Source organism: Eleutherodactylus coqui, chromosome 4, assembly GCF_035609145.1.
Source record: "Eleutherodactylus coqui strain aEleCoq1 chromosome 4, aEleCoq1.hap1, whole genome shotgun sequence".
Taxonomy (NCBI): Eukaryota; Metazoa; Chordata; class Amphibia; order Anura; family Eleutherodactylidae; genus Eleutherodactylus; species Eleutherodactylus coqui.
The window spans coordinates 36197037-36214656 of record NC_089840.1 but is presented as its reverse complement, the minus strand read 5'-3'; the positions used below and the strand labels follow the sequence as shown (position 1 = coordinate 36214656).

The 17620-nt window shown below is 46.1% G+C and overlaps 1 protein-coding gene across 2 annotated transcripts; it reads left to right on the top strand.

The window, feature by feature from the left end:
• The first annotated feature begins 941 nt into the window (after positions 1-941).
• On the top strand, positions 942-17620 carry POPDC2 (popeye domain containing 2). 2 transcript variants are annotated; one of them, XM_066599244.1, is made up of 5 exons: positions 942-1176; positions 6628-7126; positions 7471-7579; positions 7951-8305; positions 16801-17620. In XM_066599244.1, exons 1-5 carry the CDS (start codon positions 1158-1160, stop codon positions 16884-16886), a joined length of 1068 nt encoding a protein of 355 aa, XP_066455341.1. In that variant the 5' UTR covers positions 942-1157; the 3' UTR covers positions 16887-17620. The 2 variants fall into 2 exon arrangements, with proteins under 2 accessions (XP_066455341.1, XP_066455340.1); XM_066599243.1 differs by having other exon boundaries at positions 7951-8430; positions 16801-16891.

The window sequence follows — 17620 nt, the reverse complement described above, 5'->3', positions numbered from 1 at the left end:
TGGTGGCCATATTGGAGGCACAGGCTTCCTCTTTTGTCTGTTTAGACAGTGCCGTAGCGCGTGTGCGCTGTATGGCAGCTGCAATGAATCAGAGTCAATTAGAAGACTCATACAGTCTGTTGGAAGTAATGGAGTATAGCTTCTACCCTAGAGACCAGGGAGTGTCAGGGTAGCTGCATGAAGAGGCCTATCTGTCTGTATACCGTTCAGTGTTAGTATTCTACCATATATTCTGCTTTCAGCAGTACAATAGAGCTGTCATTAACTGCCCAGCCGTCTAATGATAATGAAATGACTCTGCTCATCCTGTCCCTGTCTGTACAGCAAAAGTGACAAATGAGCTGCAGAAAACAAAAAATGCCAGTCCCTTGTGTGCTCTGATGTGAAAATTGCAATAGTTCAGGATACACTTCCTTTAATCACTGTATAATGAAAAGTTTTGCAACTTCCTAATATACTTTGGGTTTCAGTTCTTGTCTGTTTTCAAGATCTACACTTGCTGACAGTGAAAGGAAATGTTCTTGTCTACAACTCGAGGCTGAAAATCTAACTTTGGCTACTTCCACCAGTTTGTTGCAGTTTATTAGTGAGACCTATCAGCCTGGAGCCCAGAAGAGGAGGGAGATTCGTGTTGATGTTGTATTGAGCTGATCGATAGAAGTATGAATTGGCTGATAACAGTGGACAACAGATTCTCATCCAGCTGCACTGTAAATATAGGCGTTTCGAGTTGTTGTCCCTTTAAGAGTCAGTACTGGTGTAGTGTAGTAGTTGCTGCAGAAGCCGGGCACCCTGTAATCTGTGTTATGTGACTCTGCAATGTTGAGTGCCTGCTCACTATCTCTCTGCGTAACCCTTCTTGGATTTCAACTCCAAACATGGCCATCCAGCTGGGGTGTCACTTCAAGCTGTCTCCAGTACAGAGACATTCCAGAGCCCTGGCTGCCTGCGTTGTGTGTAGTGTCTCCTACTATGAGCCCTCAGCGGGGTACTAGTAGGATCTGAGGGTCCGACCAGAGACCACGGGATGTGGAAACTCTTCACTAGGTGATCAGAGGCCCCTTGGACTGAGGCTGATCCCAGGCGTCACTGCTTCCCAGTGTTTCCAGTGTAATTCACATTCGCCAGTCCCACGGTCTGTTAGAAGTCGAACATCTATGGAGCAAGAGGCTTCAGGTAAGAATGTTCTCAAGGGGCTCCAGACCACGGTTCACTAGTTCTAGCAGTGAAGGTACTTTGGGGGTCATCTGCAATATAATCCCCCAAAACAACATATTGAAAGGCAAGTGATGTGTGCCGAATTTTCACCCCTTTTGCAGAATATATTTTATACCCCCCTGTATAACATGGAGACAGGTGGACCCCGGCCTTTAAATATAAAATAGGAGTCACTAACCCTACAGGAAGCGTGGGAGAGGTGCTATAAACCTGGTGCAAGTTATTACGCCATTTTCTAGTACACATTTTAATACGTCACACTTCGTGTAATGTTAAACTATATTACGCTCTACCAGACGCCACCTCCTCGCTGCAACGTGTGACACTACTCCTGCATGACGATGGCAGAACATTACACATATCATACATGATAGACATTCATTGTAGGAAATCACAGCTTTTGTACATGTGGTGCTGCAATCTGTGTATACAAGGTTCGTAGCATTGCTGGAAATCCTGATCTTCCATAGGAGCCCCCATAGGTCACAGCTTGTCTTCCCCCCAGGAGACCCCATAGATCACAGCTTCCCGTTTCCTCCCAAGAGAACCCTTAGATCCAAAATTCACTCCCAGGAACCACCATGGATCACAGCTCCTCTCCACACAGACCCCAACTTTACTCACAGGAGCTCAAATAGATCACAGCTCCTCTCCCAGAAACCCAAAGATCACAGCTCCTCTCCTGCCAAGAGCCCCCATAGATCACAGGTTCCCCATTCCACCAAGAGCACACATATATGTCAACTCCACTCCTAGGAGCTCCCATAGATCACAGCTCCCCTTTTCCCAGGAGCCACCATAGAGTCCAACTCCCCTCCCAGGAACCCCCACAGCTTTCCTGTTCCTCCAAAAGCACCTATAGATCCTAACTCCCGTCCACCAAGGAGCACCCATAAATCACAGCTGCCCTGTCTTCCAAGGGCCTACCATGGATTCCAACTCCACTCCTAGGAGCTCCCATAGATCACAGCTCCCCTTTTCCCAGGAGCCGCCATAGAGTCCAACTCCCCTCCCAGGAACCCCCACAGCTTTCCTGTTCCTCCAAAAGCACCTATAGATCCTAACTCCCGTCCACCAAGGAGCACCCATGTATCACAGCTGCCCTGTCTTCCAAGGGCCTACCATGGATTCCAACTCCTCTCCCAGGAGCTTTCATAGATCACAGCTTCCCTCTACCAAGAAGCCCCCACAGATCACAGCTCCTCTCCACCCAGGATCCCCCACAGGTCACAGCTCCCCTCCACCCAGGAGCATCCATTGATCACATATGCTGTATCATTACTGATGATAACTACATAGATTATATGTTATGTTTTATATTGACTTTATTGTGCATTTTTCCCTAATCCCATGCTCTGTGACAGGACCCTGTCCTATGTGGACAGGATCCATAAGATCTGTTCATTATGAGTTTCCTGGTTCATGAATGAAATGTCAGAACGACAGTGAAGACTGACACTTATACAGGCAAGATAGTAGGGAAGAGGGTATTGAGGTTGTTATAGGGTATCCTGCCATATAGCAGTATAGAGGTATATGTTATTCAGGCAGGTGGATGAACGAGGTACAGAGTTATCGCTTTAAGCTCCAGTGTCACTTTGTAACAATATTAATAGGCCTCATGCAGTATTCTGGAATTTTGCAACATTCTAATATACTCTGTTTCAATGCCTCACTGTGTTCAATATCTCTGCTTGCTATCAGTGAAGGGAACAGTCATTGTTTACACTGAGAGGCTGAAAACCTGTCCGGACCTCATGTCTCATAGCTGATGGTTTGTTACAATGCACCAGTAGAGAGATAGCTGCCTAGTATGAGAATTGTCCTACACTCTATGAAGTCATTGCCAATCACCTTATAGGTGATACAATCCCAGGAATTGGGAATGACGGGAGATTGTTTGGGTACCAGTAGGATGTAAGGCTGTAGGAGGGTGCTATCACACGCATCCGATTGAAATGGCTAATTTGTGTAATGTGTTCCAGATATGTTTTTTTTATCCGAATTACGCAGCGTTTTGCGCATCTCCTGTGTGTTGCGTGTGCATTTGCGCAATTCCATTGACTTCTATGGAGTCCATTGGTGCACAAATACACAGAAGGATAGAGCATGTTCTATTTTTTTTGTGCAACCGAAATGCATGCTCCAAATCATGGAAATGTGAAGAACCCACTGACATCAATGCATTCTATTCTTTACATATTGCACGCACAAATACGCCCGTGTGAAGCCGGCCTTATACATTGCACCCGCTTGTGCCCTCATCTATACCTGGTGCCAGCATGGTGCAACTGGCAATGATCTGTCTGAGCAGCTTATGGAGGCTTTCCTAACAGAAGCTGCTGAATTCAGTCCCTTATTTACAGCGAGTATTAGAAGATCTGCAGGAATTATCCTCCCAAATCCGGCGATTATAAATCTGCATTATAAAGACTTTTCACAGATCCTGCTGCCATTTATTCTGTCATCTCTCAGACGCTCCGACACATTGTATACCTCTGACAATATCATGCCAAGTTAAGTCCCTCTTACACGGAATGATCATTCAAATAATCCTTCAAACGAGCGAAAGTGAACGATAATCATACAGTCTAAACATAGCCAACGACCAAACGACGATCAATAAATCATTCACTTTTCATTCTCTGTTCATTTTATGCTAGACTAAAAATCACCGTTGGCTCATTCACGTATCGCTCACTTTAGATATTAGTGATCATTCAGTCGTTTTCATTCACAAATACAGCGATTGAGAACGACTGAACGATTTCTCGTTTGAACAAAGCAACAATGTATCTCCCGTATAAATAGGCTGCCCGAGCGAACTCTGAGTCCTCTTTCACTGTATGCATTTTTACAGGCGCTTGTACGCACCGTAAAATCGCATGAATGAAGAATTGCCACAATCGAGTCCCAAACTTTAGCCGCATATTTTCTGCCATTCACACGGCGGCTTCTGCCCATCGGCAAAAAAATACGCTGCATTGTGGAAATCCCTCTATCAGCAGAAATCCTCCGAATGACTACTAGTGTTTTAATAGAACCAACCGTCTTCCTTTCCTGGCATTGAACACAGCTGGAAGTCTATGGAAACTTCCAAAGTATCTCAGGAAAAGGTAGGACTAGACCTATCTTTTGACGCAGCATATAAAAATCGGTGACCGAAAATGGTGACATTTTTTTTACGCCGCCAAAAATCGTTCATCTGAATACATTGTAATCCAATGCTTGAGATGGTCGCGATTTTTGCCCGATATTTGGATGCCGCTTAATAGCTGCGTATATACGGTCGTGTGAATAAGGCCTGACTGTGCGGCTCGTCTAAATGACCCCTAACATCACAGAAACAACCTGAAGAAAATGTGTCAAGTCAAAATAAGTAAAATAAGTCATTACTATGATGTGTTTAGGCTCCTGATAGAATAGGTCAGAGCCGGGGGATGATAAGTCAGTGCAAGAAATAATAAATCAGTGCTATAAGATATGTCAGTTCTATGGGATCAGTTAGTTCTAAGAGATAAGTCAGTGCTATAAGCTGAAAAGTCAGTACAGTAAAATATAGTAGAAAATAAGTAAGTGAACCCTTTGCAATTAGCTGGATTTCTGCACTGATTACAAAAAATGTACCCTGATTGTTATCACTATATAACATTATAGAGTTATATCATTATAACTCATGCCCAGCCCTTAAAATTTTAAAGAGCTGGGATTGGAAGTGTGGGATTCATATGTGCTTTGCCCATTAAATAAAGACACACAAAACCTGGTTACTGACAAATATATTCTTCAAAAGAAAGAATGGTTAGTTTGAAGAGTGCCTCAAGACAGGTTATGGGAAGACATGAAGCTAAACAATGTTACAAAAGCATTGTAAAGATCTGGGTGTACATCAATCTCTGGTTAGTCACGTTATCTACACACAAACAAAATTGTTGCCATTTTCCCTGTCTCCTAAATGAGTATTCCAGACAGTTAACCCCTTGCAGCATTGAAGACTTATTCTAATGATAGGTCATCAATAGTTGATTGGTGGGGGTCTGAGTTTCACAGCCCAATATCGCACTCACCCGTGTGAAATTAGCCTTAGGGCGCATTCAGACGACCATATATCGGCCGGGTATTCACGCCGGCCGATATACGGCATCTCTCTCTACAGGGGGAGGAGGCTGGAAGAGCCAGGAGCAGTGCTCTGAGCTCCCGCCCCCTTTCTGCCGCCTCTCCACCCCCTCTCTGCCCTCTGCACTATTTGCAATGAGAGGAGGCGGGACGTGGGCAGGGCTAAGTTCTGTGAATTAGCTCCACCCCAGACCCGCCTCTCCTCATCGAAAATAGTGCAGGGGGGTGGAGAGGAGGCAGAGAGGGGGCGGGAGCTCAGAGCACTGCTCCCGGCTCTTCCAGCCTCCTTCCCCTGCAGAGAGGGACGCCGTATATTGGCCAGCGTGAATACGCGGCCGATATACGGTCGTCTGAATGCGCCCTTAGGGTGGCTGTATATTAGATGCAGATCTGCCTAGTCTCTGATGTGTACAGGGGTATCCCGGCAGCAGATGTCGGGGGACATAAAGATCAGACAATTAGATTTCAACTATCTGAACTTTTTGTTCTCGAGAGAAGAACTGCTGCCAGAGGGGTCTGCAGGGAACAGAAGTGCGTGGCAGCAGCTTTCTTTCCTCCCTACAATTCAGAACACATACTTGGGCTACACATTTATGGTATGTATATGAGGGTGTTGGGCGATGTATGGGTATCCTTAGAAATGACAGTATTGGTAAGGCAACACTATGAAATGGTCTTGGAGTTGGCCCATCAGTGCTGTGAGATCTGAGCAGCAGACGGGTGCAAGTAACATCATCTTCTTTATTAAATCCACATAGTGACAACATTTCAGCTGTAATACACAGCCTTTGTCACGACTTGTGTATTACAGTCGAAACTTTGTCACTATGTTGATTTAATTAAGAAGATGATGTTACTTGCACCCGTCTGCTGCTCAACTTTCTAGTTTTGGCTGATCGGTTTGGGGATCCATGGTCAGGATCCGTTACAGAGCATGCGGACATATTGAAGCCTTCCACCTGAGGTGATACGTTGTGTACTGCAGCCTACTTCTTCTTTCCATGGACAGTGCTGTGATATCTAGCCTGTGGTCCAGACATCATAGTGTCCACCCCCCCAGCAAAACTCAGAATGGGCCTCAACCTCATTGACAGCTTAGACAAATATACAAATATAATATTGCTGTAATGTTATATCTTAATAATGATTGGTGCTCCTCTGCTTCCATTCACACAACCATAGAGTTACATGATAATATTCTGCTACCTGCAGTCACCACTAGGGGGCACTCCCTGCATCCTCAAGTGACAGAATGCGTCATCATGGTGACTCTCATCTTCTGTGTCTTTGCAGGTGGAGGAAACATGTCGGCCTCTACTTCGGTGTTGGACCACCTTTTCTATGCTCCCCAGTGTGTGGGGTGGAAGCCCTCCATGGAGGGTAGCTTGTTCCACCTGGCCAGCCTCATTCTCTTGCTGGCATTCATGGGTGGCAGCGGAATCTTTGGCTGCATCTACATCTTTGTACTATTGTCCATTGGTTTCATCTGCATGATGATTTGGGGCTTGTTGTGGAGCTGCGGGGTGGACGTTGTGGTCTGGAATGTATTGTTGGCGGTGGTCTGCCTCATCCAGATCGCTCATCTCCTCTTTCGACTACGCAGAGAATCTTATGGGAAGGACTATGATGCCCTGTATGAGACCATATACCAACCACTGCAGGTGCCCCTGCCCATCTTCAAGGAGATCGCTCACTGCAGTGGCATGCAGGTCCATTCACTGAACACTGACCAGAGCTACGCCCTGGAGGGCAAGACCGCTATTGACCGGCTGTCTCTTCTCATCTCTGGAAGGTGGGTGCCCAGTGTGGTCACATGACAGGACTACTACTAATGCCACAGCTGACGCCAAGGAGACCAAGTGGTCAGATAGAAAAGTGGTGCTTCTATGATGATGACTGACCTCCCTAAAAATATGCAGTGTGTTGTTCTACCTCTGCACAAATATATACGTATATATTCTGCAGATTATTACATCAATGACTTATAGATATCTGCAGAGCATTGCTCCATTCCTTCTACCAGCTGACAGATATATAGTGATATAACCTGCAGATTATTATACAACTGACCTCTCTAGAGATCTGCAAAACATTGCTGTACCCCTCTAAATTGCCTATGGTCTACCTGTGTTACAGGGTGAAGGTGAGCCTGGACGGTCAGTTCTTACACTATATTTTCCCATACCAGTTCCTGGATTCTCCAGAGTGGGAATCTCTTAGGCCCTCAGAAGAAGGAACATTCCAGGTGAGGAGCATGCAACAAATACTTTAGGTGGTGTTTTCCTTAAATTATATAGTTTCAAGTTGAAACTTAAAATAAAGATTCAGTGATGTCAGTAGTGTGGGGGCATGGGGGAGGGGGGGGGGGCTGTGACAACCTTACAGACATCATATAGAAGGGGGTTGTCACTGTCTATATAATGTGGATGACAGCTCATTATAGAGAGGCCTCATTCCGTGTGGACCATAAATGAACCTATGTGTAAATTGCATTACTGTAACCACTAGGGGGTTTGGTCTATGGATTCTAGTTCCACCCCTGAGGAGCTCTCAGTGCTAATGAAGATTATAGGAGCTGTAGTATAAGCCTCAGATAATTCCTGTATTTTCCACCAGGTGACTCTGACAGCGGAGACAGACAGCACCTATATCAGCTGGCCCCGGAAAAAGCTGTATCTCCTCTTGGCGCGGGAGAAGTACATCACCCACCTCTTCTCTGCACTTCTTGGCTTTGATATCTCTCAGAAACTCTATGCGCTCAACGACAAGCTCTTTGCCAAGTTTGGCCTCCGCTTCGACATCCGGCTGCCCAGTCTCTACCATGTCCTGGGGCCATCGTCAGAGCCTGTGGGTGATATAGGACCGATGATTGACCATATACAGGCTGCTCCAGCCCTACAGAATGTACCTGCATCCCTTCCTCACTTGCCAGCGGGCATCAGGGGCTCTCAGCCTGAGAGTGGCAATCCGGGTGAGGACTCCACTAGCCTCATTCTAGAGGACTTTGCGGAGCTGCCTGGTTCCTTTATGGATTATGTGAGCGAGGGGGAGTATATGAAGTGAGAGGGGGCGAGGCAGCTGGTATGGGCACATCCTGTAAGTACCACCCTGCCTGCCCATTCATGGGGAGTGTGTCTATGTGCTTCTCTGTCTAACCTGCGTGTGGCATAGCAGCTGGGAATGGAAGGATGTGTCTGTGCAGTGTCCCATTAGGTGACCCAGGACGCAGGGCATACGTTGAGGAGCTGGGAGGGCAAGATGGACACTGGTCATGGTGGCACTTACCACACTCCCTCCCAGAGGGACGCATGTAGCCTTGACCTAGGCAGCGCTGGGCCTCTTCCGGATGCCCAATAACTTTGCGAACAAGTATAGGGGTTGTCACGGGTGATGCCACCGTTCCGTTACCCACCGGAAAGACCCTCGGTGGTAAATAATTGAGCCACAGACTGGAGTAATGTACCTCAGGTCCCTGGGAATGGTCAGGGCCTGGCAAAACTTTACTTAGCATGAAACTGGTTATAAGGCACAATTTACAAAACACGGATGTGCAGGAAAAACAATATTATAGTAGCTCTACACGGTGATCCCTAGGCACAGGACAGCCGTGTAGGAAAGACAGGATTTAAGTACCTCTACGCGGTTGGCTCCAGGTACAGAATGGCTGCATAGGAAAAGCAATAGGAGAGTACCTCTGCACGGGGATTTGGCCTTAACTCACCACCAACACGCTCTCTCTCTTTTGGGGGGTCACCACTCCACGGTAACTGGCATACAGATATTTGGGAACTGCTCTTCCTCCTCCATTCTTCACCACATGGGGGTTGAAAGTACCCCCATGTGGCTGGCACTCTCAGGAACCCAGAAGCAGTGGAATGAAAAATGGGCCTCCATCACACCCAAAACACTCATACTTATGTGTTCACTCACAACACGTGACGAGACAAATTGATACATTGCAAGCATCTCCCAGTCTCTTGCAAACACTTGACTCCTCATTTGCTGCAGCTGTACATTATACATAACAGAATGACAAGACACTTTTGCACGGCGCACCTGCAAAAGACATTACATGTATGACACTTATGGAGAGGCCAGCAACATAGACGTCTGGCCACTACATTGTTGTACAGGGGCACCTTACTAGACATACATGGGTCCATGCCCGTCCTTAGATCCCTGGGTGCAGCTGGCAGTTTGGTGGTCCTGATCCTCCGCTCTCCTTTTAGGAATAGTTAGAATTAGTATTTTACCGCACAGTAGCGAATCTCCTTGGCATACTGCAGTTGGTGCGTTTTGGTCATTTCAGGAAACACTGGAACATTTTTGGGACCAGAATTTGCTCAGACCCCCAGTTTTTTGTTTGGCGGGGGGAGGGGGGGGGGGGATCAGGATCAGTGACTGCACCCTAGAAGCTGCTCATTTGCTGCTGAACCCTGGAAAGTATCGCGTCATGCTCTACCCTCAAAATAAATGCAAAAATATTAGCTTATTTGGGTCTACCAGATATATATTTTTAGAGCCAATGCAATCATTACTTTGTTATGCAGGGAAGAGGGGAAAATCCGAATGGATACATTTCCAGAATGCTGCAGGGGGCGCTAATGTCAGCCAATGGGGCTCAGAAGAGAAAGTATAGTGGGCCGTGCATTACACATGGAGATGATCTTCCTGTATGGTAGCATGATGGTGTGCATCACAGCTGATGTGTCTGCATGTTGCATCATCTAACATGTCGCCAGCGTGGAGGATCATGTGACCGCTGCAGTAATACTACACGTTGTGGGATTGACTGGCATGTGTGTCGGGGGAGGGGGTTGTAAGCAATGTGTAATACTGGAAATCAGTAAGGCCAGACTCACACGACCGTATGCTCAATGCATATTACCAGCACAGTTTTCGCGTGCATAATACACAATAGCCATCCCCCATATAGTTTAATTGTGCCGCTCACACGCGCCGTATGAAATACGCGCACAAAAAAAAATAAATAAATGCAGCTATTAAGTTCTATTTAGTGTACGTTCACGCCAAGATGCATGGGGATTGGTGGCACGCAGCAAGTCTGCATTGTCATTACGTACTTGCTGCATGCTCGCGCGCAGCACGCTGTAAACAGGGTCACGTGAGCCTGGCCTAAATGATATCACGAAGCACTGACCAATCAGACAGTACAAATATAACCCTGTGGTTTGATCATCTCTGGACAAAGTGACAATAACAGTCACTCCATATCAGTGTCATAGTGCCCTCATAACGGTGACAAATACAGAGCCCCCATAACAGTGCCAGCCAGAGTGCCCCATAACAGTGCCAGCCACAGTGCCCTCATAAGTGTCAGACACAGAGCCCCTATAAGAATAACAGCCAGAATACCTCCATAACAGGGACAATCACTGATGCCCCTATAACAATGTCAGCTAAAGCGCCCTTATAACAGTGACGGAGACAATTCCCCATAACAGTACCAGCCACAGTACCCCCATAACAGTGACAGCGCCAGCACCCTAACCCTCATGACCTTTTCCCCTGTGAAGACATGACATCTCTTATTGCTGCTGAAGACCCATATAACAGACTAACATCGGCCATACACATCAGATGGCTGGTGGGTGTACACAGGTACGGTTAAGGGCTGGACGACTCTCTAATGTGCATGGGGGGGGGGGGGGGGGGAGGGGGCTCAACCTTCCTCCAATACATGATGTCATTGGAAAGAAGGATCGGGGATGTTGAATTGTAATACCCTGTCCGCTTGTTTCCAGCGGTGTCAGGCTCAATCTTAAATTCGTCAATACATGAACACTCAGCTGAGTCGAACATTTATGTGTATGGGGGGAGCCGGTGAAAACAGCTGTTGGACTAACAATCATTTGTCCAACATCTGCTGAAGGTGCATGTAGAGCTTTACATAGCAGCTCATCAGAGAGATCCAACATTCATCTAATGTGTATGGGCCTGAGCAATCAGATCTGTCATCTTCATGTGATTAAAGAGACTTTGTCGACATCTCTTTGCTGCCCTCTCGGAGAGCAGCACAAGGTAATGACAGTCACGCCGATTACTGTCTGCAGTATGCATCTGTGCAGTACTTTGGGAGAAACTTGCATTTTATTGGTAGCAGACGGATATAGGGGATTACAGGAAGTAGTCCTTGGTATGCAGTAGCTGCAGCTAGCCCCACCCACTAGCCACATCTCTCTCTCCATGCATAGTAATAGGCAGACTGCAGTCAATCAGTGACTGGAGGGCAGGGTGGGTGTGACTAGCTCATGAATCTCATTGACTATTTTTTGTAGTTCTTTGTCTGTTGCTGCTACTGAGAAAATGCAAGTTTCTCCCAAACTACTGCACAGATATACACATCACTGTAATCAGTGTGATTGTCACTATCTTGTGCTGCTTTTGAGAAGGCTGCAAAAAGATAACAAGTGATGCTGCTCTCTACTGGCAGCACCTGGTAACACAACAAACGTCTGACCATAAGCTTCTGAGCCCCACAGATCCTTCCAGTTCGTGGAACCATTTGATACTCTGCAACAGAGGAGGACTCGCCATATGTGCAGCCTGTGCCTCTGCATAAGTGCCATCTAATATTTGTGTTCTACTGAGGAGGGAGGGGGGATGGGGGAGGGAAGGCAACACCAATGAAAGTGCCCAAAATCCAGGACTCCAGCAGTGCAGCCCGTCATTTATAGGCAGCAGGTTAAAACTTAGTATTAACGCTGCTCTGACCACGCTAACATGATTTTAACATCCAGCGCTGCTGCAATAGCATAATGCTCCATCTGCCAATCAGAGGGGCTACTCTCCGGATAGCCTTGCTCTCTTATCAACAACCCATGCACTTTTCTCTGGCGGTTGTTAAGAAGCTTTATTCTGATGCATACACCTTTTTGCAACACTGCATTAGAATAACAATGCGGGTCTGTCGTGCCAGTAGGAGGGGGACATAGCTGTCTTCAGACGGCCAGGCTCAGGGTCTAATAGCAGGAACTGGAGAGTCTGCCAATCCCCACTGTTTAACCCTTTACATGCCACAGTCAAAGCACCCGCAGCATGTTAAAGGCTTACAGAGGGAGAGGTCTTCTTCTGTCACCCATCAGACCCCCTGCAATGTCCTCATGAGGTTGCAATGGGTTGCCACGGCACCCAGAGATTTGATGATGGTCCCTGGGTCTGCCATCTACAGTGGAAGCGAAGCCTCATAGGACCATGTAATACACTGCAATACTGCAAGTTCTGTAGTGTATTATAGAAACGATCAAATGTTGTGACATCCAAGTACTCTAGTAGGTCAAATATAAAAATTTTAAAAAGCATTAAAAAAAAAAAAAAAAAAAAATAAAGAATAAAATTAAATAAAAGCATAACCCCACCTTTTACCACTTACTATATAAAAAACAAACATCACAAATTTTGGTATCTGCACATTCGTAATGTCCCATGTGAAATGTTAAGTACATTATTTAAGCCACACAGTGGACTCTAAAACAGTCATGTGAATCACCAAATGGTATCATTAAAAAGTACAGCTCACCCCACAAAAAAAACCTTCACACTGCACCGTTGGTGAAAATTTTTTTAAAGGGGTCTTTGAATACAATCATACAAAAAAAAAAACACATCATTTAAAAAAAAAAAAGTTGGAAAAAGTAGCAAAATATTTTTTTAAAAACTATATAAATTTAGTACTGACGTAATCATACTGACCAACAGAATTAATTTAAGGGTGCATTCAGACGACCGTATATCGGCTCGGTTTTCACGCCCAGCCGATATACAGCGTCTCTCTTTGCAGGGGGAGGTGGCTGGAAGAGCCAGGAGCAGTTCTCTGAGCTCCACCCCCTCTCCGCCCCTCTGCACTATTTGCAATGAGAGGAGGCAGAACGGGGACGGGGCTAAGTTCCAGGAATTAGCTCCACCCCCATCCTGCCTTTCCTCATTGGAAAATAGTGCAGGGGGGTGGAGAGGAGGCAGAGAGGGGGCGGGAGCTCAGAGCACTGCACCCTTAGGGTGAAGTCACACGAACGTATATCGGCTCGGTTTTCACGCCGAGCCGATATACGTTGTCCTCGTGTGCAGGGGGGGGGGGGGTAGGGTGGAAGAGCCAGGAGCAGGAACTGAGCTCCCGGCCCCCTCTCCGCCCCTCTGCACTATTTGTAATGGGAAGAGGCGGGGCGGGGCTAAGTTCCGAGAATTAGCCCCGCCCCCGTTCCGCCTCTCCCCATTGCAAATAGTGCAGAGGGGCGGAGAGGAGGCAGAGAGGGGGGCGGGAGCTCAGTTCCTGCTCCTGGCTCTTCCATCCTCCCCCCCCCTGCACACGAGGACAACGTATATCGGCTCGGTGTGAAAACCGAGCCGATATACGTTCGTGTGACTTCACCCTTATACTGTAAAAAATTTAAAATTGCTGCAGAATTGCAGTATTTGGTAATCTTGCCTCTAGAACAAACATAATAAAAAGAGATCAAAATGAGATAAATGTAGACTAGAACTCATTGCGCAAACAACAAGCCCTCATAGAGCTTCATCAATGAAAAAATAAAAATGTTCTTGGAATGCGGTGACACAAAAGAAAATCTTTAATAAAAAAAAACCCTGTTTTTAGTGCACAAAAATAGCAAAACAAAAAAACTGTATAAACTTGGTATCACTAGAATTGTTATATTATTTAGGGTGGATTCAGACGAATGTACACTACTGTTCAAAAGTTTGGGGTCACCCAAACAATTTTGTGTTTTCCATGAAAAGTCACACTTATTCACCACCATGCGTTGTGAAATGAATAGAAAATAGAGCCAAGACATTGACAAGGTTAGAAATAATGATTTGTATTTGAAATAACATTGTTTTTACATCAAACTTTGCTTTCGTCAAAGAATCCTCCTTTTGCAGCAATTACAGCATTGCACACCTTTGACATTCTAGCTGTTAATTTGTTGAGGTAAGCTTGAGAAATTGCACCCCACGCTTCTAGAAGCATCTCCCACAAGTTGGATTGGTTGGATGGGCACTTCTGGCGTACCATACGGTCAAGCTGCTCCCACAACAGCTCAATGGGGTTCAGATCTGGTGACTGCGCTGGCCACTCCATTACCGATAGAATACCAGCTGCCTGCTTCTGCTGTAAATAGTTCTTGCACAATTTGGAGGTGTGTTTAGGGTCATTGTCCTGTTGTAGGATGAAATTGGTTCCAATCAAGCGCTGTCCACTGGTATGGCATGGCGTTGCAAAATGGAGTGATAGCCTTCCTTATTCAGAATCCCTTTTACCCTGTACAAATCTCCCACCTTACCCGCACCAAAGCAACCCCAGACCATCACATTACCTCCACCATGCTTAACAGATGGCGTCAGGCATTCTTCCAGCATCTTTTCATTTGTTCTGCGTCTCACAAACGTTCTTCTTTGTGATCCAAACACCTCAAACTTGGATTCATCCGTCCACAACACTTTTTTCCAGTCTTCCTCTGTCCAATGTCTGTGTTCTTTTGCCCATCTTAATCTTTTTCTTTTATTGGCCAGTCTCAGATATGGCTTTTTCTTTGCCACTCTGCCCTGAAGCCCAAAATCCCGCCGCCGCCTCTTCACTGTAGATGTTGACACTGGTGTTTTGCAGGTACTATTTAATGAAGATGCCAGTTGGGTACCTGTGAGGCGTCTGTTTCTCAAACTAGAGACTCTAATGTGCTTATCTTCTTGCTTAGTATTGCAACGCGGCCTCCCACTTCTTTTTCTACTCTGGTTAGAGCCTGTTTGTGCTGTCCTCTGAAGGGAGTAGTACACACCGTTGTAGGAAATCTTCAATTTCTTAGCAATTTCTCGCATGGAATAGCCTTCATTTCTAAGAACAAGAATAGACTGTCGAGTTTCAGATGAAAGTTCTCTTTTTCTGGCCATTTTGAGCGTTTAATTGACCCCACAAATGTGATGCTCCAGAAACTCAATCTGCTCACAGGAAGGTCAGTTTTGTAGCTTCTGTAACGAGCTAGACTGTTTTCAGATGTGTGAACATGATTGCACAAGGGTTTTCTAATCATCAATTAGCCTTCTGAGCCAATGAGCAAACACATTGTACCATTAGAACACTGGAGTGATAGTTGCTGGAAATGGGCCTCTATTCACCTTTGTAGATATTGCACAAAAAACCAGGCATTTGCAGCTAGAATAGTCATTTACCACATTAGCAATGTATAGAGTGCATTTGTTTAAAGTTAGGACTAGTTTAAAGTTATCTTCATTGAAAAGTACAGTGCTTTTCCTTCAAAAATAAGGACATTTCAATGTGACCCCAAACTTTTGAACGGTAGTGTATATCGTCTCGGTTTTCACGCCCAGCCGATATAAGTCGTCTCTGCAGGGGGGGGGGGGGGAGGCTGGAAGAGCCGGGAGCAGAAACTGAGCTCCCGCCCCCTCTCTGCCTTCTCTCCGCCCCTCTGCACTATTTGCAATGAGGAGAGGCGGGACGGGGCGGGCTAATTCTCGGAACCTATCCCCACCCTCGTCCCGCCTCCTTTCATTGCAAATAGTGCAGAGGGGCGGAGAGGAGGCAGAGAGGGGGCGGGAGCTCAGTTCCTGCTCCTGGCTCTTCCATCCCCCCCCCCTGCGAATGAGGATACCGTATATCGGCTCGGCGTGAAAACCGAGCCGATATACGGTCCTCTGAATCCACCCTTAATCTGCATGCTGAAGGATGTCTGCAGGTCTACAGAAAAATAAAGAAATTCTGGCTCTAGAAATGCGACAATGAAAAAAAAACTAATATTGGTTGGTTATTAAGGCCTAAAATGGGTCCACCATTAAAGGGTTAAACAGAGGGAGCTGGATGGCCATTTCTTCAAACGCTCAGTATATTCCTCACCCATGTGAGCTCACTCCATCTAAGGGGTCAGGGCTACCTGGAGAGTAGCCCACATGATCGGCAGACAAAATGTCGTGCCGTCGCAGCCACGCGGATGTTACGGATCATGTAATTGTAGTCAGAGCAGCATTACTACTCAAATTTCAACCTATTTCCTATGAATAGCAGGACTAATAGCATTGTTGGAGACTTTAAGGCAACTTCTTAGGTGAGCAGACAACCCCTTTAATGTGGACATCATGTTCTACATCGGTGGTCTGCAATGTTTGACTTACCAGCTGTTGAGAAACCATAACTCCCAGCATGCCCTGACAGCCGCAGACCATCTTGTTCTAGATCAGTGGTCAGCAGCCTGTGACTCTCCAGCTATTGGGAAACTACAGTTTCCAGCATGTCCTGATAGCTTGTGGCTGTCAAGTCCTGACGGTATTTGGAGTTTTCCAACAGCTGGAGAACGTTCTAGATGTTTTATCTTTTGGGGTGAACCCTTCGTGATGGTTTCAGTTGACAGTGTTGTATACTGGTAAGTCACCCTACTGCCCAGTCACCCTACTCTTGAGAGGTCTATATGATAATACGACCTCTGCTCTCTTGTTTTCCAGCTTCCAGTGTTCTGCAGAAGGGTCACCCGCGCCTCCAATCTAAAGGACGAGCCCCTCTGGCCCCAACTCAAACTCCAGAACTTTAGGGAACAATGACTGGACCCGGAAACCCCTGCTCTGAGCACAAACACTAGTGTGAATTCACTGACAATGGACAATGCATCACAGCCACAGGACAGACGGATGGACAACAGCTCCGCTCTGTGTGCCTAATACACAGGTGACGGCTGCCCGTCTGTTCTCACTACCACTCCTAGTGAAAGCGGTCACAGCGCCCCAAGCACAAGGCATCTTTTGTATGATGACTAGCGGTTCGTCTGTGGATAAGTGAAATCCGCGCTCCGGTCTTCATTATTCTCTATATTCCAAGTAGCGAGAAATGCATGCATCAATGGAAAAAATAAGTAAATCAGAAAAATGGAGGTGAAAATGTAAGCCATAGTTGCTACAACATGCCATTGAATAGGAAACCTCATCATCCCACGTGGATTTCACGTTGTCAGCATGTTACCAGATGATACATTGTAACAAACTCTGCTGCATCTCAGGCCATGCCTTGTCATAGATTTGTATCAGCGCTGCAAGTGACATACACAAGTGGCACAACCCAAATAACAGTCGCCCACAACGTCAATCCCACAGCGAAGGTTGCCCATGGTCACCTGAGCACAGAATTTGGTGGATTTCAGCAAATAATCAGCAGATAAAGAGTTAAAGAGTCCTCATATTTACAATATGAATACATTTTATTAAAATGACAAAAGATAAATTGGGTTGTAAAAAAAAAAAAATAGAAAAACAAGTAAAAAGTGGAACTTTG